Genomic DNA, 17,978 nt, shown 5'->3' on the forward strand with positions numbered 1-17,978 from the left:
TATTCATGTTGGTTCCTGTAATTTTTAAATAGTCCTACAAACTTAATGGAAGCCAAGTCTTTGGTGCAACTTGCATATATTGCACAGAAAGATTGCTTAAAAATCAGTGCTGCACATGCTGAGGGATTTAACTCTTCTAACATATTCTCCTTGTTTTGATTCCTTTTGTCCTTGGACATAACCCTTTTTATTAGGGGTTCCACTCAATAAATTAAGTGATTATTGATAATATTATTAATATAACTCTAATCAAAACACTGAAGATACTTGTAGGGTGATATAAGAATTTAATCGGTGGTTAACTAATTAAATTGTATATCGGTAAAACTATATATGTATTTATATTAACATTAATGTTAGAAAACTAATAAAAAATATGATAAATATTTTTATTTATATCATTTGTTTAAAAATTATGTGATTGGATGATGGACTATATTTTAGTATAAACAAAGGTAGTGATACATTTTAAAATGAAAATTAACTTTCTTTCATACAAATTTTATAATTTTAAATGAAAATTAATAGACATAACCGATACTCTTTGAATGCAAACTTATTAATATGAATAATTTTGGCTAGTTTTAATCAGTACGATTGCATGACCAATATAATTATTATACCATAATAAAACTTATTCACCAGTTTTGTAATTGAATAATCTGATATGTTACAATTTTCATAACTCTCATCACCATTTAATGTTTAAAAACTTGTATTAAATTACACCCTACAATCATAATTATAATTTGATATTGCAGTTTTAAAAGTCAGCACCATAATTATAATTATAATTCTTATTGTCTTAATTAGGTATATTTTCCTACAATTTTCTAATAGATTGAATGTAAACATAACCATCATGTTACCCTAATATCATTTGCACTCATATTCTTTAAGTATTAGTTTGAATTTTTTTCTAGGTACATGCAAAAATTTAGAAGGACCAAATGAATATTCACTCTTAAATCAATGAAATAGAATATACCTTAAACTGTAGGCATGCACGTGCATAGGATTCCACATGATTCTCTTAAAGATTTGCGGCTGGACAAAATTACCAGAATAACCAAATCAACCCATTTAAGAAATACAGTTGTTAGTCCATTTTTTATTCACTCGAGACCTTCTCTTAATTACGTGAGTTAACCCCACATACTTATGAATATTTTTGGCTCGGATAGCATTACCTCTAGTGTGAGAATATCTATGAAACACTCATAAAAAGAGACTGAAATTGAATTATTGCTTAAGGGATAGAGATGTGTATTTTCTGTTAGGGACGATAGAGCTTGGAGGAGAAGAATAGGGTACCTACCCCTACAAACTTTTAATTTATTTATTTCATATATTTTAGATTTTTTACTGCTTGTATGAATACATTATTTGTAAAGGATACTTATAATTTAGAATTATACAGTTTTTATTTTATTTATATAATCTCCAAAGCATAGTACAAAGTACTAATTTTTACTCTTTTATCTAACACATACTACTATGAGCGTAAGATTTATACAATGTCAATATAAAAATTTATATATAATCAATACATCACACTGCACATAATAATTATGAACATGGGAGCAATGCACCAAAACTGCTTAGGTTTTAGTAAACAAATTTAACAAAAGCTGAATTCTTTTTTCCCCATTGTTTATACCCAAAAAAAAAAAAACAGCACAATGGCCAACTAGGCAATTATATACTGTTTTTTAGTTAGTCAATTACTGTTGAACTTCTCACCCGCTTACTATTAAACATGCACAGAGATCATTATAACAAAACCAAACATCCCGTATTAGGTTTAATCGATTTAAATGATTAAACTATCTAGTTTGACTGAATAATTTTATGCATAATTAATAATTTTTATCTAAAAATGTATAATTATATGCAAATGTAAAGTTTTATATAATTAATATTATGTATAATTATATTGAAGTAACATATCTTCATCTTTTTTTGGACTAAAGTAAAATAAAATATTTGAGTGGTTTTAATTTTTAATTGAACTGTCCAGTTTACTTCCTGGGTTAAAGCGATTGAACTGGGTTTTACATAGTCAGACCGAAATTTCCTCAGTTCAAAGCGGTTCAACGCTCATTCAATTAAGAGCGCAAACCAAAGCCGTTTTCAAGTTCGGTCAGCGGTTCGACCGATCGAACTGTCCAATCCAATCCGGTTCTTATAACACTGGTCTAAACAATGTGTCATTTATGTCGTAAACCAATTAAAATATTATTTTTTTGTTATTTTTTGTTTTTAATTTTTTTTATTCATATAGAAATATTGCTACCATTATCTTTGGATTTTGAAGTTTGTGAGGGTAGCAAGTGGCAAAACCTTGGATATTTTTGTTTCCCCACATATGAATTGATTAATAATGGTAAACCAATAAAGAATGGTTGATTGCCTTGTGCACCATGAAACTTGACCATGCATAAATTAAGATGGGGAATGTCTTATACTTTTCTTCCTTCCACTTAGAGAGGTGTATCATTAAATATATATCTATACCATATACAAGTCAATGGTCTTTCTTCAATCTCCAAAATCTTTTCTAGTAGACAAGTTCGAATGAATCACATCTTCTGTGGGTATATATATATATATATAATTATTCACGTGAGAATAATACGCTATCGTGAGAAATGAGAATATTTAGTATGAACCACTTGATCTTGATTAAATAGTTAAGATTAAAAGATACATGCACATGACTATCATGTGATCAATAATTAACTTTTAATCCTAACTATCCATGATTGTTTGTAAAATCTAGATCTATTATCATCACAATTTTTATATGAGAACTATTCTCCCTTGAAAAAATCAGTAATAGAAAAACAAAAGAAAAAACAACTTAGTTTAACATTTTTATTCTTTTATAATAATGAAAAACAACAATTTACTAGTGAAAATAAAAGGTAAAGCAAAAACTCTCCTCTCCGGTATAAAAGAGGATCTTGTTCACAAGTTTTTTGGTATGATCCAATCACAAATTGGTGGAGAGTTGAAAGTTGAGATTATAGTCATTGTAATGTTGATCACAATTATGGTCATCTTTTCCTCCAATTTTCTATAATTATATAAAATTCTTACAGGACTATAATAAAATTCATGCATATAATAAGCTTCAAGCAACCCAATGGTACACTTGCTAGTTTAGTGATGAAGAAGAGTAATTGTTCGAAGGAGGAAAAAATAAGTTTCAACTAAAACAAAAATGAAGTTGAAATATATTTATTGTCCAATATTTGAATTTTCTAAAAGAAAAATATTTTATTAATAAAAGATAGCTTTAGCATTAAAATAAACATCTTTTCTCCATTTTTAAGAAAGATTGAAAAATACCTACACCTACCATGTACATAAAGAGCTAAACAATATTACAAGCACATAATTTTCCATTGTCCTAAGATACAACATTACCCATCCAAATATTAAAAGCACAATCTATTGATCTAAAAAAATCTCCCAAGCCATTAAACCACAACAAGCTTAAGTGAACTAGAAGCTTTTGGCATAATATGATGAATAATAGAAGCTTAAGTGAACTACAACATGCCCCATTCAACTTTCATTTCCTTCAAGATTTGAATATGTAGGGTTTTAATTGTAGTCTTAATCAATTACATTTTCTTAGTTTTCACAATTTCAAGTAATGTAACACAACTATGGTCATAATCACAATTTAAAACATTGTCTTGCAATGTGAATGTATACGTTATGATAGAAGATAAAGAGATTATTGATTCAAAAAAGAAGGGTTCCTGCTTCCTTTGAGAACCTCAATTTAACCTAGTTTTATTAGTTATCGTTAGTGTTTTAAATTATAATCCACAATTGTAACTGTAATTGTGATCATAATACCGTGACAACATTGTATTCAAAATTGTGGCTGTATTAGCCACATTTCCTTCGGTTATAGTAAATGTGACATAAACTATAATCATGACCACGTACAATTTAAAAAAAATTGTGATTATGTTTAAACTATAGTCACATAATTCGCTCATACCCCTTGCATACCACGAACTAGTTCGTGAGAATTGATTCGTGGGATTTCTGCCTTCTGAAACATAGTTGGTTATGAGCCAAGGAGTCGGGAAAGAAAGCACAAGCAAAGAAGAAGAAGAGAGCAAATGAGGTCGGAAAGAAAGAAAACCGTAATCTAATATAAGTTTTTTTAATAGATTTGTGATTTATTTAAGTTGCTGATATAGATAGAATAGATATTTTTAGTTAGAAATGTATGGTTTTATCATTTAAAAATACTTATAAGTTTATTTTAATAATAACCTATTAAATTATTAATAAGAAACATATATCACTTCATAAAAAAATAAAGTGTATCTACTAAAACAAAATATGTATGAACTAAGTATACCCTTAGCATACCGTGTATTTGATAAAGTAACATACCGATATTACGTATTTGTATCCGTACCGAAGAGAATCGTGTATTATGTTTTTATGGTTTAACCACAAGCTTTTGTTTTGTGAAGTTCAAATATACTTAGAATTTTGAAAATATATTATTTGTGAACCATTTTCTGGTGGAGTAATGTTATTGGTATACCACTACTCTTCATTATATTATTTTCAGAGAAAAAAATAAGACAGAAGATACTGATAGGTTACATCTTCTATCACTTTTCTTTAACAAAAATAAAGGTTAGGGACAAACCTAAGAAAAAGTGTGTGAAGAAAACTTTATCAAGAGTTTGTTCTTTGTATGGTCACATCATTGACATTCTTTTTAAGTATCAACCATGAAATAATTAATGAGAATAATGTATGTCAATGCTACAAATCTTTCTTTGAATTACCTACTATCACTTTTCATTATATTTACATACTTTACATGGAAAATAACAAAACCCTATCAAATATTACTCATACTAAAATAAGTCTTTAATTTCCACTCTTGGTAAATATATATATATATATATATGTGTGTGTGTGAGAGAGTACATTATATTAATTGTCAAAAAAATTCATCATTTTTTATCACATCAATAATCCTAGGCCGCTTAATTAGAGATTATTTCAAAATGGAGGAAATATATATAGACATGGCATTTCATGCTGTTTTTTACATTAAAAAATACAAAAAATAGTGAATGGTTGTATTTCAAATTTATAAAGGAAAGAAAAAGCGATGTGAATTGCAATTAAATGTTATAAACCATAATCTGGAATATTTTTCATAAAAATTAAGTAGTCTAATTTCAGGTTAGTCACTTTAGTAACATTTTGTATTCGTTTCTATTTATTGAATTATGGAATTTCAGAATAAGTTATTTAATAGTATTTTTTAACTATAAACAAAATCAACATAATGACTATAGTTTCACCAATTTGACTTTAGTTAAAGTTAACAGAATTTCTGACCTGTCACATTAACCACACGCATGGTAATTTCACTTTGAATTTTGTTTTCAACTTGATAAAATGACGTCGTTTCGAAATGTTTATTCGGGCCATTTTCTTCCATCCAAAAAATATTTATTTTAGTCCCTCAAAATTTTGTAAGTATGGTATTACTCTTAAAGAAAATTTTGAAATCTTCTTTATTTGATAAAAGCCTATATGATTCAAAATGTAGATCAAATAGTGATCATTTTCTTCAATCTAACATAAGGGTTTTGCATATAATTGCTTAGATGAAAACCTTGATTCTGATACTACAAGAAATTTTCAACAATTATTTCTCCATCCACTAACATTATTCCCATGTTCTTGAGAACATTAGGAACTTCATATATTTTGTTCAGTTTGATGAACCCTACACAACATATATCACAAGTACATTTCAATGAGAGTTGATGATAGTTAAATAATTTTATTTTTCTTACAGTTGATTGTTTGTAACTTGATTTAGATTTAGATCAATGTATTTTCATTTTATTACAGTTTATAATGTTAAAGTTGTTAGTTAATTTCAGTTTGTTAATTGTAATATTGTTTTCTTTAATCGATTAAGAGTTTAATTAATCGTTTAACTAATTAGTTATTAGTTAGACATTGTAATATATAAAAAGTGATTCCCTTATTCTTTGTAACTCAATTCTATATAGAAAGTTTCCATTTTCTCATTCATGATTTTCTCTCGTACTTCTTGATTCATCAAGAAGCTTTCTTTTCATGAATTTTCTCATTTTTTCTTTCTTGATTTATCAAAATTCATACATGACTCTATTATTTTAATATATAGTATATTGAATTCTGATATGATACATAACCACTAGTTTGGAAAGGTGAAAACTATGAGTAGGTTTTTCTCATGTATGCTGATAGTGTACTGTCTTTACACTCACAAATAAACAAGCACATGTGCACTGGACACCACTAACAAAAACAAGTATTTTGGTGAATGAAATTATTAGTAGGATTAACATGGTACTTACTAAAATAAGTGTTTTTTGGAGCTGGGAGAATGAGAGAAGATGACACAAAACGACTAAACTAAAAACATTGTTTTGTGTCTTATTTAGAAAAAAAGAAGAGTTACTCTTCCAGAATCGTCACGTGTGGTCACATATGCAGTAATACGTTATATAAGTGATTCTGGTAACGTTAATAGACGTAAATACAAACTAACGAAAAGACTAATTTGAGTTATTATTTTAAAAATAATTGGCCAAAATGATAATTTAAATTTATTAGAGACTGTTTACGAAAAACATGAGTATACTCTAAAAATTATTTAAATATGTTGAAAGAGGGAAACATAATTAAAGTGAAAAGGAGCATGGTCTCACAGTACCTACCACTTGAATTGGTGAGTGAGCTAGTCAATTTTGTAATCAATTAAGCAAAGATTGAATAAATCAAACAAATGAAAAGAAGACATATAAAATAAGGTATAGTGGGAGAGTCACATGGTTGCAATTAAATTAAGGTTAAAAAAATAGAAGTAGTCCACTCCAGCTATGGTGGAAATTAATGGAGGATCTTCTAAAGGGTTGGTTCCATGGATTAGGGAGCCCTTACTTTCTTTCTCATTCTCATGGGTGTCCACTTACTCAATTAATCAATTACTTGTTCAACTCTGAAAATTAGTATCACATATATAATATAAATAAGATTTAATATGTATACATCGATAGTGTAAGTGTTTTTTATACAGTCAGTAAATTATCTACTATTGATTTATTAACCACTCTTGACTTTCAAACAAAAGTAATACAAATCAATGATGAATGATGTACTGACAGTGTAAAAACTTTATACCGTCAATGCTTAGATTTTAAACTCATATAAATAATGTGATAGAAAGACATTAATATAGCACAAATTTGTTAATTGATTAAAAAACGAAACTAATATATTTATCATTTACATAGTTATTATTTTATTATAGTAACAACTAATTTATAACATTTATTGCATTAGAGACGAAATAAATATTTATATTTATCTGGCATAAAACACATAATGTCAATATTTAAATAAATTTGTTTAAAACTAGATGACAAAACTTTAAATGGTAAGATTGATATTTGAATTATTGAAAAGTGGTTAGAACTAAAAAATGCAACTCATTGCTTTGCATTATTTGGATCTAACGAACTAGTTAAAATAAACACTATCAAAGTATACAAACTCATTTTTAAAAGTTAGAAACAAACATCTTTAATCTTTATTCAACAAATGATTCTACTGTCTTAGTGATTGAATTAACTAGTTACAAGTTATCAGATACGTTATAATTAATTAAAACCAAAAACTTAAGTAGTTGAGCTCGTTTGTGTGAAAACTCATAACTATCATTGAGATTTCACCATGATTCTAGGTTCTAGGGGAAATGTATTCTTATAGTGAGGGGTAAATAGGAACCGACTCCACCTGTTTACTCGTTTGACACAATTATAATCAGACTTAAATATGGCTAAGTTTCATCAGGTCTAGAGTAAGTTCAAAAGTTAGATTCGATCAATATTTAAGATCGGGTAAGGAACAATCATGATCTGACCTTCCTCAGGATCACTCATTACTCATGTTTATATGTGTCTATTCAACTTCTAGTACGTACACACAATAATAACATTTCTTTGGCTCTTAAAGTAGATAGTGTATTTTCTTTATAAGTTATTAATTATAATTTCGTATTTTTAATCATTTCCAATTGCTTTTGTAGTTATTTAGGACACTCTTATATAAATGATTATTATCACAACGTATATACATTTCCTATATTATTAATTTTCTAATTTTTCATCACATATACATATATGTGAACGATTAACAAAATATTTATATATCAATTCATGTCAAATTACATATCTACATTAATATTAACAAGACTTCATATGAAAGGAGTATACATTATATCTAATCAGGTCTAGGACAAATTTAAGTTCAAAAACAAATTTGATCTATATTTAAAGTCAGATTACTTTAAGTCTAAGGACAGGTTTGTATTCAAGAAAATAATTCAATCAACACTTAGAACCAAGTACAACACAAACCTTACCCAACCTATGCTCGATCCTAGTTGTACTAGAGTGTATAATGCCACACCATACTGAAATTGAGGAGCACATTTGTTATCTCATATTTTGTATCACTTTATTTACTATCAACTTCGTTTGGTTGAAAAACTTTAATGGAGTTAAAATTATAATTATTAAATATTTTTCTAGTCAATCATACATTCTGACATACATAGTAGCACAAAATAGTGGGACAGTAGATGTGTTCCCCGAAAAGTAAGACTACTATTGGACCGAGGATCAATATAAACTGTTTTACAAATGTAAAAATAAAGGGACACTATTAGGCCACCCGAACTTTGTGCACAAATTAATGAGAATAATTGGTACAACATGAGTCATAAGTTACAATCATGAGCAAGTAATAACAACTCTAGAAAATGATGGTTCCAAAGTCCTAGATTATTCACAAATAGTGTGCTTCCTTTTAGTTATAAAAGTATACTTCTACTAACATGGGTATATGCAAATACCATTGCTTTCTCTCATAAACCCACTAGAATCTCACCAGTAATTATTTTATTTGCAATATTCTCATATTAAAACTGAGAACATACAAATTAAGAGATTTTGTACAGAGAGAAGTTTCTCTTTTCATATGTACATGTAAAAACATGCAGCTTGGCGTGCTTGGCTCCTACCTAGTTGGGTTCAGGACTGGGTAGATGCGCCTTACCCCATAAGTAGGGAGACTCTTCCGAGACTTAAACTTATAACCTCGTGATCACTAAACCGCAATTTTACTCTTACGTAAAAAAATAAATTTGAATATAATAATATAGAAAAAGAATAATTTAGCCTTTCTTCAATAGTAAACTGGGATTTTGTACCCAAAGACTAAGCAAATATCTGTTGAATAACTGTCTCTGCATTTCCATTGTATTGTGCAAGCAGATGGATTGCATCAGCCCGAGGTAAAGCCAGAAACTCCTGCAATCATCCATAAACCCTAACATGAATCAGGATAAGGAGGGAAACTATAATTAAAACTAGAATTATGGCATTTTGTTATTTTGCCTTTGTTACAAGTATGTGTCAAATAAATGTACACAAATTGGAAAACAATACTCAGGATAAGTATAGAAAGTAGCCACCCAAGTAAACTTGTAAGTTCACTAGTCAATCGAATTGGTTAAGCTGTGGGACATTAAGTGTGAATGTCTAGATTCAGAGTCTCCCAAGTCGACTCTATGCTTAAAAATATAACAACTAACTTTTTATCTCAATAGGTGGAGTCGACTTTAAAAGATTTGCAACACGGGAACTTCCCAGAGGTCATCCATCCTAGTACTACTCTAGCCTAAGCATGCTTAACTATGGAGTTCTGATGGAATCTAGTGCATTAGTACGGGTATGATCCCACCTCTACACTTGAAAATATAAAAAAATGGTTGCCTACCCAAAAAAACTTAACTTACAATAACACCAGCAGGCTCAAACAAATACAAGATCACTGCGGCGGGGGCGGGTGGGTTGGTGGCTTTGGCATGCATACCCAATAAAGAATAAATAATATTTGATGGCAGAGCTATGCATGGGACCAAACAAGTTGAAAGAAAATGGGATAGAAAACTAACAGGAAAAATAAATCTGTCAAGAAACCATTGAGACAATGGTACAACTAGTGAATATTAATGTTGAACTACCTATATAAACTTCTATCATTGATGTGTATACGCATTAGCTATTGCAAAAGGGAAACAAATGTAATACTTTGAGAATTTCAAATTATAACTATTTAAAAGTAGAACCCCTTACCTATTAATTTATAACTATATTTAATTTAACGAAAATGCTTAATTAAAAGTTGCAATGTAAAACATGATTGGGAGATATCGAAACCCACTAAAGACTGCATCATGACGCAGAACTTGAGTTTTTATTTATTTTTGCTATAGGAAAAAAGAACTAATGCCGAGAATCCATAACTTACCATTACTTTGAGTATTGCACCTTCGTCACAGATGACATCCCTTGAGATCTCTTGGGTTGGACTACTACCATCTTCTGACATTTTGGTGACTGAAGATACTGTAGCCTGAGAAGATCCATTTGTGCAGCTATCACCATTTGACTTGGACATTGATACTGGAGCAAGAAAGGGAGTATTAACTTCCTTCAATGAATCAATCCTCAAAAGACCTTCAAAGCGATCTTTGCACATTTGAAGTTTAAACCACTCGTTATGTGTATAAAGAGTGGCTCGCATTATTTTCATGAGTTGTGGTTCTTCAACACCAAGTCTCCTACCAACAGCAACCTATCCAATAAGAAACAGTCACACCACGTTTAAAAATAGCATAAGGGAGTAAAAAGATCCACATTGTATTTAAGTACTTAGAAAATAATAAAACAAAGTCTTTCACTGTAGTTATAGGAAAGCTTTCATACAGAATGAGATGTGTATACTGTCACAAGACTGGAAATAGCATACCATAAAGGTACAAGATAACGAGCCTTCACATCACAGAATTCAGAATTACTTGGAAGTCATTATTATTTAAGAATTGAGATTATTAACCTATCAATACTATGTTGGTTTCCAAAAGGTTTATAAAGTTCACAATATGTATCAATAAAAAAGACCCATCAAAACCTGCAAGTAATAAGTAATCCCTTCTCGATTTTTCCTAGCAGTCCTACTCATATATCCTCCCTTTGTTCCTTTATGATTGTCGTTTTCTCCTAAAAAATTGTTCATATTTAACTTCGTTCTCAAAGTTCATGACAATTAACTTCTTTATCAATTATACTCTTACTTAACATGAGTGAGAAAACCCAATTGATTAAAATGATATAAACACATTAGATTAGCAAAACACCTGGAGGGAAGCTGCTAGAGCATTTAGAGGTAAGGCAGTTCCAAGAGCATCTTCATTAGGTCGGAGCAAAGCCAATAAGGTTTCCTTCAAAGGCTTCAACAAAGCAGCATCTTTAGCTGCTAAAGGACCCAAATGGGAGCAAGCAACCCTTAGAGCAGCATCATAATCACCACAACTAACCAACTTGAGGAATTCAACCTATAGCCAGGAATCCCATTTAAAGATCACATTCTTGATGCAATTAAGCAGATCCCAATAACAAACCACTGGCTCACTCCCATAAAATAAATAAATACAGAAAATGATATCAATAACAACATTGAAAAAAGTCACAAACCTGCTTCAGTTGGAAAAGCAAAAGAGAGCTCTGCGCAAAAAAATTGGGAACTATAGCATTGACTTCTTCAATCGCTTCTGCGGCCAATCCTTTGCTAGCTAATTCCTTCATTCCCAACAGAATCTCAAATTTATCATCCAAATTACAGTCCTCAAGTACGAAAGTCTTTTCAGATCCCTGCAAATAATTACTGTCAATAATTTATCTATCAGACATAATAACATCAACATTTTCAAATAGATACCTGTTTCTCCTTTGATAATGTTGAAACAACGGTACTTATGCTATGCTCTTGCTTGTTATTATCTTCCAGAGAAGCATCAGCCACGTAACTACTGTCATCATAACGCCCTCTCCAACGCTTACGCTTGCTCCTTTCTCCAGTTCCCAGGAATCTACGTTGCTGCAAAACACTTGGATTTCTGAGCTGTTTTAATCCACTGGTGCTACAGTCTTCATGACTACTTGTGGTTTCAGATGTGTATCGTACTTCAACGTCTATTCCTTGCATGCTAGTCACATCAGCATTATTTTCAGGGGAACCATCCGTGTGAACATTGGTAACTGAGGTTTCACCATCAGAATGCTTGCCAGCATTACAATCTAAATCAAGGGAACAATTCCTTGATGAGCAATACCCAAAGTCATGTTGATTGAATTTTACAGGTTCTGGAATAGGTTGCTTCCCAAATGCTATGTTGATCATAAATTGACAACAAACAATCAAAATAAGATATGAAGATATATAGTAACTTAGAATAGAACTCAACAGAAGAGATGCTATACCAGGGTCAACAATGCCTCTGTAAACACAATACTCACGAACAAGTTGATCAAGAAGCGGAATATCCAATCTCATCCGACATAATTCATTCTGCAACATAAAGAATATAACAATAAAGACATGAAGGCAAGATTGATTTAAAAATGAAATAAATCACCAATGCAACCAAAGATTAATATCGAAATATTAGGGTGCATTTGATTTGCTAAAAAACAAGGGGCAGAAGAGCACAAAAATATCTGTCCTGTCTTAGATTTCTAAAGTAGACAGCACAAAACTCACTTTTTTTGTCCTCACACTAAACCATAGGTCAAAACATTGTCCATAGCACTCGAATATAAATAGATTAATAGACCAAAAACACATCACTTTTCCTGATTTCCTTCTCTTCCTCAAAAACACCACCGCTGCCACCCACCACCTCCATTGCCACATATGCCTCTGCCACCTCCAGCACCACGGTCACTACCACCACTATCACCTCCAATGACACAATTGCTTCAACCGCCAAAACCACTTTATCTAAAGGGTCTTATAGTGTATTATGCATTGTTCTGCTTGAGCTGTGCATCAACCACCAAACAGCAGGCAGAACAAAAGGTTGTGTTGTTCTGCATGTCCTCTTCCTCAGTGTGCATCAAATGCACCCTTAAAGTCGTCCTGTCACCCTTATTGTTCATGAGATCTAAATATTTATCCTTGGGCGCAGATGAAATGTGGAAAAAATGTTTCTTTTTTTGTGAACAGGGTTTTTTCCAGAATGTGTCAATATTTTGGTGGTTTTCCCCCTAGGTAAACGGTGCAATTTATTAACCTAAAGAAAGCATCACTGGAACTTCAGAGCAGAACTAATAGATGATAGGTTAGAAATCGATATTTTATATCGTATTTTTGTTCAACTAAAAAAAGTAATCACACTTTGTAAAAAAGAAAAACACCAAAAAGCCCAAGAAGTAATTTAGCAGGAAAAACAAACAACATTCGCAGGTTTATGTATAAAATGAAGCCAAGAGCAGATGAACTGGTAAGACTATATCTAAACCTGAAATGCCATGTCCAGATCACCCTTAGCAAATCTCAAGCTATCAATTGCTCCTTGTCTAGTAAGCTCTACAGCATGTGCAAGAGCCTGTATGTCAACCTGGATTCCAAAATCAAACACAGTTTCAGCTTACAAATGTGCATGCATAAAAACAAAAGTAGTTGCAATATGTATCATTAGACAAACATGTGCGAGCAGATCCATCATTATGCTTTTCATAAAATGATAACATTCGCCATTAAGTTACACTTGATTTCAGTGTGAAATTTAAGAATAATACAACATGGATATCTCACCTCATCAAATGGTGGTACTTCATATAAAGTGTCCTGTGGTGTTGCAGGAGGGTCCCGCTCCTCAAGGAGCAACCTTTCAGTCAAATCGGATATGGGTGATGTAATACCTTGACGTAAACAATATGCCCTGTGTATGCTGTGAAGATACAGGAAATCCAAAAGAAAAAATAGAATATAAAATGTGACAAAGAAAGAAAAATATAATTGAATAACATGAAAATTGTAAAATAAATAAAAAACAGCATAGCTTGATTACTACAAAATGAAAAAGAAATGATAGACAACCTTATCAAATATCTCAGAGACATTGAGAAAATTGGATCATACGCATGTAAATAAGCTCTTAACATGGAGGTCATAAATCCGGCCAAGTCAAACCTCCTCCTTTCAGACCACTGCATAAGATAAAGCAAGCAAGATCATGTTCATAACAATTTCAATGTCAACAGAAAACTACAGATCGAGTATAATCAAACACAAACCTGACAAGAAAAGGAGAAGGTCTATAAAACTCCCATTATTATGAATGAAATTTTAGTTTAAATCAGGTCATCTCAAGGCTCCCTAAAAGGTCCAAAACTAACAGGAAATAGAATATTCTGTTTTCTACAATGTTTTCTCCTCAGAAATAAAACATAATTTATGCAAAAGCAAGAACCCTCCCCTTAACCACTCAGACTCAATCATAAGCTCTTAACTCACTGCACAATGTCCCTATCCCCTACCCCTAATGGTAAAAATGGTGATACATGGAAATACCCACAAGTTGAAGATACAAAAAGTTGAGGAGAGCATGGAGATAAAAACCTACATAAGAAAAGGGTGGTTAACTAAATCTAAGAGATGCATTTCACTATACCCATAATGATATTTATCCCTAAAATCATGTAAGCCAAAAACATGTTTTCACATCATTAATAATTACATAAGCATGAACTATACAATACCACAAGGTTTGGATGTCAAATAATCATCCTAAGAAACAGATAAGTAACCATAATGGTATTTTTGTCCTAGAAAAAGTCATATAAAATTAGCAACTGGTGTTCCTACCTTTAGTAGTTAGCATAGTGACTTGATACATGATCCTCTTCAGTATACGTACAGTGGTACACGGTTCGCAATATGCTACATGTCAAATATATGACATGCGTGGGGGTATACTTACTCAGTAGCTGGTTGGGTTGGTGATACGTTTTAGTTGATACATTTTAATTTTAATTTTTCTATATATAATTATATTTTTTTATCTACTAGTTAAATGAACATTTGTCCATGTGATAAAAGATTAAAAATAAGTTACTAAACAAGCCCAATTACTTTGCCAAAATAATTAAATAAATAAGCCCATTAACTAAGTAAGTGCATTTAGATTTTAGGGTTTTCTTCTTTCCTCCCCTGTAGAAGCAGAGGCTGGCCTGCTTTATCTCATAGTGTACCAAAATGCTAAATAACCTCGAATTAGTCATTGGTAGGCAGGGGAGGGGTGCGAATTCTGTGACACTGAGGTTACAGTTACACAAGCATGTATCATACAATACCAGAACAAAAATAAACAAGGTTTCTATTGGAGAACTAAATACAACACACCCCTCCCCAGTAACAGTGTTTTCTTTTTATTCCTCTAACTTCCATAACTAGCAACCTAATTAATTAAATTTTCTAGAACCGTAGTACTCTATAAGTCTTGGATTTTACATGTCGTCCAAGTCCCGTTCCTCTCTGGAGGAGAATAGCACGTTTCGTATATCGCGGTCAATTGCGAGAAAACAAGCCTTATAACGTTATTTATACTTATAAATAAATGAGTAACGAACCTACCTCATTTGCCACGGGAGAACTGGTATCATCCTTATCATATATGAAGGCGAGCAGAACATGCTTGAATTCCTCATATGCTTCCTTAAATACCAAAACACCAAACCGAATCAAATCTAGCACTGAACAACAAAAACAAATCACATCGAATTAAAAAATTCAGAATACCGGATAAGCATCAAGCGCACAAGGAGCAAGATCAATCCTCAAGCAATCAATAGCAGAGTCACGATCTTCTACAGTCCCTTTCCGTAGAAGCTCAATAAATTTCTACAAAACAATCACATCTCATGAAAATTACAATAAAGTAATAATTCTATTTTGATACTACTAACTATGTCCTCAACTTATGGATAATCCTCCAATGCTCCCGGAGTCAAACTCCGACCTTTTCGTCTTCTAGTGAGGCCTTACACGACTACGGTAATAAAGTAATAATTTATAATAACATAAATAATAATGAGATTATATGTTTACTTGTTTGTGCAATCGAAACAGGATCCTATGATCATCAAGGATTGAAGGAGCATGAAGACGGAGGAGATCAACGGCGGAGTCAATGTCACCGGATTCCAAGGAGCGTCTGATATGACGAATCACGAGTCTCAATTGATAAGATGAAGAAGAATGAGGAGAAGAAGATTGAACAGAAGAAGAAAAATCTTCAATTAGGTTTTCAGATTTAGCGAAATTGATAATCAAAATATCAAGAGTTTCCCAATTTACTGAACCTGATTCCATAGAAGATATAGATTGGAGAATTGTTGTTGTGAATGAAGAGAATTTTGATTCAGAATTTGAGATCATTGATTTTTCTTCAACTTTTGTTCAATATGTGAGACGGTCAAGGATTACGTTTTCACATATTTATATAGCTATTACACACACCTGAAAAAATCTATCCTACCGGAAGAAGTTTTTTATACTTTCAGCACATCATCCACTACTTATTTATATTAATGGACAAATGAATAATAGATGATTTGCTAATAGTATGAAAAACCTTATATGGTTGGTTTATACATATTAAATTAAAAAAATTATACACACTTCAATTATTATATATATTTCATGCTATTGAATATATTTTCTCTTTAAAGTATTTCTTAACTTTATTTACTTCAAATTAGAATAAATAGCTAAATTTTAAAGTTTTTATCAACTAATAGTAAAGAGCTTATACATTCACCAAAAGAAATTATATTAATGTGTGAAAGGTCTTAAACTATCTTAGGTGAGTACCTCAAGGGGTCTAACATATAGGTCATTTTTTAGGGAAGATAAATATATATTAGTGGGAATTCTATATATTATTAGAATTCGATGAGCTAGTTTGAATTGTGGGTCTATCTTAAACCTTTTAGGTTCGGGTCTATCTTAAACCTTTTAGGTTCGGGTCTTTGTATATCTGTTTGCATGTTGGTCTTTTGATCCACTCATGATAGGTCCAAAGTTTTTGGACACATAGGTAAGAATAAATGTGAAAGAGTTGTGAAAAAAATTATATTTCATTAATCAATAGTATGTGCCATCTTTTTATTGGTTAGCATATTAGCTTTAATATTGAAAATAATGATTATCATTAATTAACAATCAAATTACTCAAATGTGAATAGGTACCATAGATTACCACTTTGATTTTTAAACAATTGTTTTCAACATGGTTAAAAGTGGAATATTTTCTTAATTGTTTTTCATTTCAAAATATTAAAGACTATGAGACAAGTAAACCAAGATGGATTTAATATGTATATACTAACCCCCAAGTGTTTTTTATACTGTCAGTAAATCCTCACCATTCATATGTTAACTAGTATTGACTTTCAAACAAAAGTATTACAAATCAATGGATAATGATATGCCGACAGTATAAAAAACTTTACACTGTCAGCGCATAAATTTTAAAGTCAACCAAGATTACAGTCAAGTTTAATGATTTTAAATTATACTGAACCTTAACATGCTATTTACATCAATTAACAATTTAAAGGAATGTACAATGATTCATTACTAATAATAACTAATAGAATTAATTTATATTACATATTGTCATATGAGAGAATTGATATTATAGACATAGTGAATGTTTCATGAGCATATTTTTCCTGAAAATATGTAGTTAAAGTTTTACCAGAAACATATGAAGAATGTGTAAATAAAGCCCTAACATCATAGCAAAATGTCCTTAGAACTTTAGATAAACTTCTTAGCATTCCAATTACCTTACTAATGTACCTGTGGATGTTCCCGGTTCGAACATGATTGCCTCCAGTGCAAGAATACATGTGTGAAACCAAAAAAAATTACCCTATTAATGTTTTAACCATTACAAAGACATTAGTCCATATAGATAACTAAATTTTGTATCCTAGTTGATA

At 31.0% G+C, this 17,978-nt stretch overlaps 1 protein-coding gene across 1 annotated transcript; it reads right to left on the bottom strand.

Moving 5' to 3' along the window:
* LOC109331878 lies at positions 8,715 to 16,426 on the bottom strand. The gene is made up of 12 exons (XM_019566646.1): positions 16,078 to 16,426; positions 15,769 to 15,870; positions 15,604 to 15,684; positions 14,068 to 14,177; positions 13,783 to 13,918; positions 13,487 to 13,585; positions 12,447 to 12,534; positions 11,905 to 12,353; positions 11,661 to 11,837; positions 11,324 to 11,521; positions 10,435 to 10,761; positions 8,715 to 9,431 (listed from the first exon to the last, which is right to left on the bottom strand). Exons 1-12 carry the CDS (start codon positions 16,405 to 16,407, stop codon positions 9,339 to 9,341), a joined length of 2,190 nt encoding a protein of 729 aa, XP_019422191.1. The 5' UTR covers positions 16,408 to 16,426; the 3' UTR covers positions 8,715 to 9,338.

This window comes from Lupinus angustifolius, chromosome LG17, assembly GCF_001865875.1.
Source record: "Lupinus angustifolius cultivar Tanjil chromosome LG17, LupAngTanjil_v1.0, whole genome shotgun sequence".
Taxonomy (NCBI): Eukaryota; Viridiplantae; Streptophyta; class Magnoliopsida; order Fabales; family Fabaceae; genus Lupinus; species Lupinus angustifolius.